At 36.3% G+C, this 11,589-nt stretch overlaps 5 protein-coding genes across 5 annotated transcripts; 2 read left to right on the forward strand and 3 right to left on the reverse strand. All coding sequences in view use genetic code 12, as the record gives it.

Moving 5' to 3' along the window:
• Window positions 1–103: 103 nt before the first annotated feature.
• Window positions 104–1,921, forward strand: FYV10 (GID complex subunit containing RING finger motif; the record flags this gene model as incomplete). Its single annotated transcript, XM_001526170.1, has 1 exon — window positions 104–1,921. One exon carries the CDS (start codon window positions 104–106, stop codon window positions 1,919–1,921), a length of 1,818 nt encoding a protein of 605 aa, XP_001526220.2.
• Window positions 1,922–2,040: 119 nt separating this feature from the next.
• PVL30_003623 (uncharacterized protein) lies at window positions 2,041–3,262 on the reverse strand (the record flags this gene model as incomplete). Its single annotated transcript, XM_001526171.2, has 2 exons — window positions 2,041–3,105; window positions 3,257–3,262. The coding sequence occupies 2 exons, from the start codon at window positions 3,260–3,262 to the stop codon at window positions 2,041–2,043; spliced, it is 1,071 nt and encodes a 356-aa protein (XP_001526221.2).
• Window positions 3,263–3,460: 198 nt separating this feature from the next.
• Window positions 3,461–5,842, reverse strand: UBP1 (ubiquitin-specific protease ubp1; the record flags this gene model as incomplete). The annotated part of the gene is made up of 1 exon (XM_001526172.1): window positions 3,461–5,842. One exon carries the CDS (start codon window positions 5,840–5,842, stop codon window positions 3,461–3,463), a length of 2,382 nt encoding a protein of 793 aa, XP_001526222.2.
• A 724-nt stretch (window positions 5,843–6,566) lies between these two features.
• Window positions 6,567–8,372, reverse strand: PUB1 (E3 ubiquitin-protein ligase pub1; the record flags this gene model as incomplete). Its single annotated transcript, XM_001526173.1, has 1 exon — window positions 6,567–8,372. One exon carries the CDS (start codon window positions 8,370–8,372, stop codon window positions 6,567–6,569), a length of 1,806 nt encoding a protein of 601 aa, XP_001526223.2.
• A 1,427-nt stretch (window positions 8,373–9,799) lies between these two features.
• On the forward strand, window positions 9,800–11,047 carry TRM12 (S-adenosylmethionine-dependent methyltransferase; the record flags this gene model as incomplete). The annotated part of the gene is made up of 1 exon (XM_001526174.2): window positions 9,800–11,047. The coding sequence occupies one exon, from the start codon at window positions 9,800–9,802 to the stop codon at window positions 11,045–11,047; it is 1,248 nt and encodes a 415-aa protein (XP_001526224.2).
• Window positions 11,048–11,589: the final 542 nt, after the last annotated feature.

An 11,589-nucleotide genomic window follows, 5' to 3' on the forward strand; every position in this document is an offset into this window, starting at 1 on the left:
CTCACCACAATCCTATCATTTATCAACCCAGTATAACTGAAGTCTTTAAAACCGCTCCACAGTATAGATCATTACACTTTGTAATCTAATCAACTTTCTAACAATGACGGAACCTACAATTGCGTTCCATTTACAAACACATCAAACACAATTCAAAATTCCAACTGAGTTAATCAAGAAGAACTTCAAAAATATACAAAAACTTATCGAGAAGCAGAAGAAGCAACTTACTGATGACATACTCAAAATAAAGAAAAACGACAAGATGCCTACACAGATCAAGTTGGAGATGATCCGTAAACTAATAAAGAATTTTGAGTTGTTTAGGAAAAAATTGCTTGTACTTGTACGCAAAGACGAGGAGTATAGAGGCCGGATGATTGCACGATTGGAGAATATTGCTGAACTTGTTTCATATTGCAAAAGTAATGGGGATTCAACAACGAATGGAACAAAGAATGGCACGGGTGGCGGAATCAAAAATAGCTTTAGTGATCAAACATCCAGTCAAGCAATAGGTGAGCACGAGGAAAACAAGGGTAAGGTGACAGAAATGGAGCTTGATTTCAAAAATGCCGATTTGATAATGTGGTATAGAGATCAGGCCAATTTATTAATCATTGATTACTTAATAAAGCTGAACCAAAGTTTGACTAAAGATCAAAACGCAGGCATTGTTTTTCTTGAAAGCTTAAGCAAGACAAACCCAAACCTCAAAAAGCTTATAGACTACGATGTGCTATTAGAGTTTAACACCATCTTTCTATCCATTGTCAAAAAGCATGATCTAACGCAGATTGTTGCTTGGTTCAGTGAGAACAAATCACAACTAAAGAAAAACATATCCAATTTGGAATTTGAAATCAATTACTGCAAATTTTTGTCTTTGATAGAGCTGGGCAAAATTGACGAAGCAATCAAGTACTCCCGGGAAAGTTTATCAGGCTATGGCAATCAGGAAAACTACCTGACACTGATGAATGACACTATTAATCATACAAAAAATTTAGAAAAATTAAAAGGTTTGGGAGGTTTATTGGTATTTAAGTCTATGAACGATTTTGATTTGAAATCCAAGCTGAGCGGAAATTTAAATGGCGTGGGATATGCAAATGATATTGAGACAGGTATTGAAAACCAGTCTATACATCATCAACACCCTTATTATCGCGAATACAAAAGGCTATTGTCAAATGAACGATGGGAAAGCTTAGGACAATGTTTCATTGATAATTTCATACAATTATATGGAATTCCTAAAACATATCCATTATTCATTTACTTGTCCGCGGGTTTATCTAGTTTAAAGACAAAGTCGTGTTATTGTAATTATGAGAATACTATTTTCAAAGATGCTTCGCTGGGGAGGGAGAATGTTGTTCCAGTTGGAGAGCACAGTAATGCTATCAACGAAAATACTAATACAATGAATGCAAACAACGGGTCATCTTCTAGTGATCATTTTATCCATTTTGCTTTTAATCATGGAAACATGACAAATATCCACGTGACTAGTGAAGGAACTGGAGCGGGTATTATATCCCAAATATCTGCTTCAACAATACCCATAAACAATGATCAGCAGGTTTTGTCTGGGCTTTCTAAGGAACCCACCGACACAAAATTAAGAGGCCCCGACCAATATTATAAGCTTTTGGGTAAAGTAAACAACTGTCCCGTGTGCACACCAGAACTATTCCATTTGAGCAAAAATCTTCCTTTTGCCCAATTGATAACGAGCGTACCGCCAGAGCCATTCAGACTTCCCAATGGGAATATTTATCCATTCCAGAAGCTACTAAACCCTAATGATGATTACAACTCAATTCAAAATGATTTGGTAAGACAAGGAAGTATCAAAGATCCTTTAACCAAGGAAGTTTTTCCCATAGACCATTGTCGCCGTGTCTATCCCGTCTGAATTTTACTTATCCTTTCTGTCATTAATTTCATGCTCGTTCTTACCCTTTTAATTTTATACGTGTGATTACTGGTTATTTTTTTTTTTCTTTTTTCGCTTTTACTTCTTTCTTTAATACTTTAATTTTCATCAGAATCAGAATCAGAATCAAAACCAAAGTTTCCATTCCTTTTCTCATTTCTCTTTTTATTACTGTCGGCTGTTTTGCTTAATTGTGTGTTTTTTTCGAATACATATAGTCTTGCATCACGCTCGCTTGCAGGCTTTGTAGTATCTCTTATACCATTTGTTCTCTTGTGGTGATATTGTGGAAACATGGACCAATCAAATTTTCCCAGCTTCATAACCTTGTAGCCTTGTTCTTTGCCGATTATTTTGATGCCCCACGAACTATAAGGCTCACCTTCAAAAACACTCAATATTATTTTACCCTGGTAGCTATCGTCATTACTGCTGCCCTTATTATTTGACTTTCCGTTCTTATGTCTATATCCTGCAAAATCATCGTGTACTTTATTGTTTTCATTCACCAAATCAAAAACCGTGTTACAATTTTTAAAATATTCCAAAATGAGCTTTTGATGATCCCTAATGTTCCTATCCTGGTCCTTAATACCTTTTCCGGTGTGGGGAAAGTTAAACATGATATAGTCTAGCTCAGTATGAGAGCTAGAACCTGGTGTGAATAATCTTAGGGCAGACGCTTTAGATCCTGTTCGGCGTTGTTTTGAATTAGGTGCGATTTTTAACGTTTTCGCAAGATCAGTAGCATCTACATCATGCATGACCCTGACTCCAGAATCTTGCAACTCTACAAGCGTCTTATCAACGTCAGGGTACTTGGCCATCACCTCTTCTTGTGAGTCCAAACTTGTGGCTACCAAATTTTCTGGTCGAACATAATTTTGTAGTATTAAAGATTTCGCAAATGAGAAATCACCTTCTCCAACTAACAACACAGTATCCTCCTCTGTAAAAGGTAAATATCCTCGCAGTTGTTTTGCAAGAGCCAATCCGTTGTTTTGCTTTGCTTTCTTTGTAATTTTCATGGACTTGGCTTTGTTTAGTTGGTTTTGCGATTCAACTTGAGCATTTTTCAAAGCTTTTTGTTTAAGGGTATCTTGAACTTGATGTCTGGCCAAAGCAGCCTTCAATCCCTTTGAGCCGAGCGCTTTTCCTTTATTCTTTTTTGACATTTAGCGGCAAAAGCTCGTAACTTTAATACGTATATATTTTGTTAAAAAAGAATACTAAATAGATATTAATGTTATTCATAAAAGATAAACTAGTAATGATCTCTGCGCAAGATGGAGATGCGCGACCGAAAAGAAAAACATTCATAAAAGTAAAAGATTAAAAGATTAAAAATTGAAAAAAAGTAAATAATATCTTGCAAAAGTAAGACAGAGAATTTTGGAGTCGAAAGATGTAATTTGTTTGTCGATGCAAACCTAAAGCTCACGAATAAACTCTATATTTTAAAAATTATTGAAGAAGAAGAAGAAAAAGAAAAAGAAAATAAACACTCTAAAAAAGTACCTAAAGATGTACTTGAGCTTCCGCTACGTTAAAAAATGCATCCTCTCGTTCTTGGACGGGTTCTTCCTTTGATGGCTCTTTTGCATCTTCATCTTCCATATCCACATCAGAACGGGATATGTGATATTCCAGATCCTCCGATACTGCTCGGTCGCTTTCTTCAACATCACTTTCTTCTGAGGCAGATGATACATTGTTTGTGACACCATTTGAAATCAGATTATTGTTATTGTTTTTGTTGCTCTTCAAGTCACCATGGTCATTTTCATCAGCGTTTGGAATTCCTTCAGCACCTCTCTCTTGATTACCCTTTTGTCCATCTACCTGTCCACTTTCTAGCCTTTCTTCTTGCTCTTCCTCATCATCAGTGACATTTTGAAGCACCTCCTTGAACCCATCATCAAATTCGTAAAATAACATGAATGTCCCTTGTCCATTAAGAACCTCATCTTCGGTAACAACATACACAGACTCATCGCTGATCCTCCACCATGTTCCACGTAATTTCCTGTAACATATGTAATGCCCATAATTATGGGTTCCATAATGCACAATGACGGCTTTTAAATTGTAAAAGAGTCTTGAGTCTGATGTAGCAGTGTCGGCTGGAGTTGGAATCGAGGTGTCCAACGTTGTAATAGGGCTTCCGTCTGTATCAATCACCTTCTCATTATAAGAAGCGGTTAAAGACGATGCAGAAGACTCGGAATTGGATGCAGATAACTCTTTGTCTTCCCCAACACCATCTTTACCATCCTGGATCCAAGAATTTTCATTAGCCTTTTGTTTGCTTCTCAAAATGTTCTGATGTATTTCGTCTTGTTTCCTCATGTGCAATCTTGCATCCATGTTGATATCGTTTGGCTCGACAATGTACCTATTCAAGTCAAGCACTGCGGGAAAAGTTACATTACTTGGATTTTTAATCACCATATAGGTTCTTGGATCAAACTGGGAGCGGTTGATATGAATACTAAGCAATGGAGGTGGTCTGTCCAAGAAAATCTGCTTTGTTTTTTTACTCTTTTTGATCTGATTCTTAGTGGTCAATTTTTCAAACGCCTCGTCGGTGACTTGGTACTTGGCTAGTTCTCGTTCAATATCTGTGATTCTTACTTGTAATTTGCTCAACAAACTTTCATCGGCGCCTTTCAATTCGTCAAGTTTGCGTAGAAGAAACTCTCGAGTCTGTACAAGACCGCATCTATTACAATTTACATCATCAATTGTTTCTGGCTTGATCCACTCGTCCAATAATTGCGCGAGTGTAAAGCCTGAATGATGGTATGATGATGACTGGTGGCCACCAGTTGGTAAGTTCAAACTCAACCCACTATTGACAGCGTACCTTATACCACCCGATTCTCCACATGTTAAACAACCAACACGTTCGGCTGTAATCCCATCTACAGGTGTGATTAACTGCAATGGTACAACTTTATGCTCTGCATCGTCTATATTAGGGTCAATTTGCATAGCTGGAACGTAAACAGTTCCTAGTTTGCCCAACTTCTTGCATCCCGAAATCACTTCTTTCAAGTTTCGAACGTCGATGAATTTGGTCTCCTTTTTGCTCGAGCTACTATTCTCCTCGGGTTCTGGAGTTGGAAGACGGCTAAGACTCATTTTTTTAAATTCTTTTTCCAAAAGACCCATTATGAGTTGGTAAAACTCTTGTGCATCCTCTTGGTTGTATCCACTAAAGAAATTTTGTTTTGGTCCATTTGGCATTTTGTTCAATAATTGTTTTGTTGTAAATTCTTTACCTCGAGAGCCATATTTCCCATTAACATTATCGAGAAGTAGTTTCAATGCATTGGTGAACGTCAATTCCGGTCTCGGTTGATTAGATTTCATGGTAATCTTTTCGCCGCTCGTTTTATTAGTGTCGATTTCGATCTCCGCGTACAAGTATGAATCAATAAATTTCATCAACTGCCTGGAAGATGCTAAAGACTGTATCACAGAGTTCATGAAACACGTATTTCCATCATTACTTATGCCTCCCAATTCTCCTCCGTTCTTCATGGCAAAACGATGTTCCTTGCTCTTCTTAGACCTAAACCTATCGCTGCCTATTCTACCGTATTTCGAGTTTATCATTTTGTGTAATAGCTGTGGAATGTTAAAGGGCAAGATATTGTTACTTTGGTAGTTGGAGTTGTCGGAGTTATTGGGGTTATTGTTGTTGTTAGTGATTTCTGTTAACTTGGGAATGATATATTGGGTTGATATATAGTATACAGAAGCTATGACAAGGAGGCTGGTTGATATCGTCGCAGTGAGTTTATTTGAGTTTAAGAACGACACTTTGATGATCTGGATGAATAGCGTGAAATTGAGGAGTATAAATAAAACTGTAGTCTTCTTCGCAATGTACATGTAGAAGTAAAAAGAACGAAGAAAACGAAAAAGATCTGGTGGGGAATACAGAAAGCTTGTTAATGCAGCAATAATAGCTAATTTCAAGCTAGTATAGATACAATGGAGTTAACAGCAAATTCAATATAATGTAGTGATACTTTAATCTTTCCCAATAAGTGGTGATGTAATGAATGATTACACGAATTTATGATGGTATAAAATCTCGGTTTCACAGGCAGTTTGGCAAAAATTTCAGAAAATTATGATGATTTTTTTTTTTTTTTTTTTTTTATTTTTTTTAAATTACTTTTATTTTGTTTGTGAACTATATATACACACTCGCACAAATATATATATTGACATGTATATTGACATGTATATTTGACATCTTGCATCAGAAAGCAAGTACATTTTTCTTATTATTGAATAAACTAGTGAATTCAGGCCATAGAAAAACTGGAATTGCCTACAAAGCTTGCAAAGGTCGCATGGCTTGGTTATCATCAACATAACATTTTTCTTAATTGGCAAAAACTTGAAAAAGACAGAGAGACATGGCTAGGTTGCCACACCAGAAGAAGAAGAAGAAGAAGATCAATTTATATTGAAAAGGTATTGTATTTGTGGTCAGCATTTACGGAATATATCTATACAATCTACCATAATCCTTCCTCCCACTTACCACGTCGTCAATCAAACTTTTGCTCTCTTCTCTTTCCTAAAACCATAAAACGTATCAAGATCAATTTTGACCATACGATGGATGTTCAACCTCGCCTGCAACATGGCCACCGACTCTTGATTGATACTGTTGTGGTCTTTCTTTACCCCACCCGCATTTCAAAGGTCTACCATTCAAGTTAAACCCTGCCAACTGTATTATAGCTAATGCGGCACGTTCGTGTGAATCGTATTTCACAAAGGCGCACCCACGTTCGGGATGGAACTTGAAATCAACAATAAAACCAAAAGACTGAAGCAATGGGATCATCTCGTGCAGCTGAGTGAAATGGGCAATATTACCTATGTACACTGTAGTTTGCCATGATGGAGTTTGTCTAAGAACTATATCGTAGGTTTGAGGAGAAACCATTGCAACATTACCAGCATTGTTGTTAATACTATTGGTATTGGTGTTGTTGCTATTGCTGTTACTGTTGTTATTGTTATTGTTATTGTTATTGTTGTTATTATTATTATGATTATTAGTATGAGTACTATCTTGCTGTGTTTGTTGATTCATGTTACTTACTGGAACTGGACCCTGACCATTATTGGCATTAAAAGTATTATTTTGGTTGAATGGCACGAGGTTTGGGTTTGACCCAAAATTGTGCAACATCAACCCATTCAAGTTTGGACTTTGCTGCGGTAATGCTTGTCCATTCACTTGTGTAATTTGACCACCCATAAATTGGGGTGGGAACTGTGGAGTGTGGATGTTGTTGTTAGCATTATTGTAGTGACGCTTATTGTTGCCATTGTTATTGTTGTTGTTATTGTTGCTATTGTTGTTGTTGTAATTTGATCTATTTGTACGATTGTTATTCAGAAAACGATTAAATCCTTGTTGTTGATGCTGTTGTTGTTGTTGTTGATTGGATGCCTTGAATGGATTGTCTCCATATGCAAATTGTTGCGTGTGGCCATAAATTGCATTGCCATTAGTATTGTTGATATTATTATTATTATTATTGTTATTGTTATTAGTATTGCTATTGTTGATATGTGATTTGTGAGATGCCCAGTTGCATCTAATAGCTCTACCGCCAAGCCACTCGCCATTCATTGATTGGAGAGCATTCTCGGCGTCCTCTTGTTTTCCAAACGTAACAAACCCATACCCTCTAGACCTTGAGGTCTGCATATCCCACATAACGTGCGCTTGTTTCAAAGATCCAAACTTGGTAAAAGCTTTCTTCAATGCTTCGTCATTCACTTCAGAACTCAAGTCGCCAACAAAGATATTGTACGAAGGTTCTTCTGGTGTTGAACCACCAGCAATTGCTGCGGATTGGTAGGCCCAATTGACTTTAATATCTGAGCCATTGACATCCTTGCCATTCAATGAGTTCAAAGCCTTCTCGGCATCTTCGCTCTCATTAAATTCGATAAACGCATAATTAAAGCCAAGTTTGTTCTTGTCATTAAGCAACTTGATCGACTTGATTGGGTTGGACACTGATGAAAATATTTCATTGATTTGTTCCTCTGATGCTGATTTCGCCAAATTTCCAACATACAAAATTTTATTAGAAATCTCACGGCCACCATTCACAGCTGAAGCTGGGGCAACTGTACTTTCCTCGGACTCCAACTGAGTCTCCGACTCCTTGGGCGAGGGGCATGAGCCAGTAGAAGAAGGGGGATCTTGACTTGGAGAATTAGTTGAAATAATCTCTTGGTCCCTTTCGGCTTTGTCGTTATTATTATCGGTATCTTTGTTCTCGTTTGGTGTGTGCGAGGCCTCTGATTCGTTGATCGAGGCAGGAATTTGATTCTCAACGCTGTTGCTTGAATTCGACTGTGTGTTTGCTACTTGAGACATATTGAGTTGTTGTTTTTTTTTTTCTTTTCTCTATTTCACGTTTTGTTTCGAAAAAAGAAAGTAGTACTTGAAGCAAATAGATAGAATGCAAGGACTTGGGATTGTAGTGTTTGGATAATTAGGTGTACTAGGTTATATGTTGATCTAGTAGATGACGAATCCGACTTTTTTCTAAGAATAATCAAAAAAAAGGGGATAAAAAAAAGGGATGAAAAAATTGAAAAAGAAAATGGATTCAAAAATTGATAAACTTAAAAAAAAAAGAGAGCAAGATTACTTTTGTTTGGAATGAATGTTTGCAAAAGGATGGGTGCAACTTGTGTATGTTAATTGAGGTGGGCTAATAGTCGGCAAAATGATCTATTCTTTTTTCTTTGACTCCTTTTCTTGTTGCAGTGTTATTGAATAAAGATTCAGTAGTTGAAGATATACACCTCTTGTTTTCGGAAAATGATGCTGTACTTAGATGAGGATCTGAGTGACGTGACTGGATAAACAGAAAATGTGTAGCGTGCAAGTTCCTTTTTCTTTTTCTTCTTCTATTGTTTTTGTTTGTTTTGTCGAAAGGTTTTAAATATAGGTATCGGTTTTTTGGTGTTGTTTGTTTGTCGTTGACAATTTCTCCAGTCTCGTGAAAAATGGGAAATTTCGAAAAAATATAATAAAAATAAAAAAATAAAAAAATAGTAAAAATAATAAAAAAAAAAAAGAAAAGAAAAAAGAACAGAACAGAAAGTATGTAAAATGAATGTAAAAGTGGACTCACACGTCTTACTCAAGTCGGGTAATAATCAAAGTAAGGATGAAAAGGTAAGGCTCATTCCTTTGTCGCTTCATGAAATGCTTGTTATATAAAAAAAAATAACCCAACCTAGATCAAGTAAGAGCGAGAGTCACGAGTTGTTATTAAGTAATTACTATTCTCTAATCAACGAGGTTATATTGGGTAATACACGGTCAAAAAATAGATCTCATAAAGTAGCGGTCGATCCCGAGTAAAGCAGACGGGGCGTGGCGTCAATGCATATTATATCAAGAAACTTGTAGTTTGCAATTTATAAAGATTGGATATCGATACACATACACATACACGTACATATATGTTTGTAATCTTTATTGGTATCCTTTTCTTCTCTTTTTTTTTTTCTTCTTTCTTTTGTTCTGTAATATTAAATTTGATGTTCCTTTTTCATTTGCATCTTAGATCCCGCTGATGAAGATGTGAAGATGTGGGCGCATCTTGTTATTTCCACGTATTTTTTATTTTATTTAATTTTACAAAAAAAAAATAAATAAAAAAAATAATAATAATAAATAAATAAAAAATAAAATAGAGTAAAACTTTAAAAAAATAAAATTAGGAAACAGTGGAAGTATAGGTGTAGATGTAGATGAGGTTGAGGATGGAGAAGGTGAAGGTAAAGACGATGATTAAACTAATTATCAGAGATAGAACACACATCAAACATGTTAAGAACATTTTGGAAGAACACAAGTGGTTGAATAAATCTAAGAAGATTGATAGTCATCAAGGTATATTTACGATATATACCACATTGACTTTGTTGCCCACAATTTTATCAGGTTATGAATATGGCGAATATGAAGAAACTCCAAATCAAGAAGGCACGGGAAAGAAAACTTTACAATTTATTGTGGAAGAGTACTGCGTGCGTAATGGCATCGACGTATTGGAATTCCCCAAAAGATGGTCTCTCTACCCGCCCATGCTCCTCTTTAACTCCAGTTTAACCTTTAGTTCCAACACCAACACCAACACCAACACCAACACCAATACAAATTTAAATGGAGATATTTCACTACCTTCTGAGTTGTGCGAGGAGTTGCTCAAAAACCAATTGGATTTGTTTGGCACTTGTAACATAACTCATATTGCAATAAACAAGCCCATTATTGAATCTGACATTATGCGGCGACCGCATAATATTGTTCCGCTATATGGAGACTTTGGTCCACGCTTGCCACTAGAAGACTATAGACCAACTGCTAAGGACTTCCAAAATGCCTTTTGGTGTCATGTTGTACAGAATGGTATATGGCAGACCTGGGCTCCGTTGTATACAATGTTTTCTCGCGGAAACATAAAGGAGAAAAAGAGGATTTTAGATAATTACAAAACTTTACAAGGCACAGTTGTTATGGATCTCTATTGTGGAATAGGATATTTCTCACTAAGTTACTTGCGCAATGGTGCCAAACTTTTGTGTTGGGAGTTGAATCCATGGTCCGTCGAGGGATTCTGTAGGGCAATGGAACATGCTGGGTACAAATACCGACTATTTCAAGAAACTGACACTTTTGATATCATTGCTCTAAATGATGTAGATGCTTGTGTTTTTCTCGAGAGTAATGAGAAAGTATTAAACAGGTTGCAGAATGTGCAACGACATAGCTTGAGAATAAGTCATATAAATTTGGGTTTACTACCTACATCACAGCCTAGTTGGCCAATTGTTAATGAAGTGGTTCACATTTACTCCAATACGGATCCATTGGTACATGTGCATGAAAATGTACACGTTGAGGACTTTGAAAAATTAGGCAAAAAGATTGAAGCCAATTTCACTCGGGGAGAGGTTATACACCAGGAAAAAGTAAAGACGTTTGCACCTGATGTGTGGCATGTGGTGTACGATGTACGTGTTAGGAAGTAAACTTTGATGTATAGAGATGAAGAGAATACAATTGGAATTCAACAAGTATTCATTAGTAAAAGCAAAAGCAATTAGTAAATGGCAAGAAACTGTCAAAATAAAAAATAAAAAACAAAAAGCAAAAAAACAACTTAAAGTCATAATCAAATTATAGAGAAGGAACAAGTGTAGAAGAAGGAAGGGAGGAATTGTAAGCAACCGTTCTTATTAAGGAAATGGGATGTCCTCCTTGTTCCTACTTTTCTCTGATACCGTGCTCATCCTCGTTTATCCAATAGTAATAATAAGAGCCGACATGACACCGAAAGTATGAAAAAAAAAAAAAAGAAAAAAAAAGAAACATTTGTGGACATGGCACTCTACACTTTTTAAAAATTTTTCATTTGGTTCTCTACAAAGGTTCCTTGAAAGAAAACGCACTTGATAAAAAAAAAAAAGAAGGAGTGGTGCGAGGCTGAGCCGTGTTGAAAATTCCATGACCGTTGCAGATTGGAGAATCTTTTATTCTGTAAAGTTTGTTGTTGTTGTTAATGTTGTTGTTG

The sequence above is a fragment of the Lodderomyces elongisporus genome, chromosome 4, assembly GCF_030384665.1.
Source record: "Lodderomyces elongisporus chromosome 4, complete sequence".
In the NCBI taxonomy this organism is placed as follows: Eukaryota; Fungi; Ascomycota; class Pichiomycetes; order Serinales; family Debaryomycetaceae; genus Lodderomyces; species Lodderomyces elongisporus.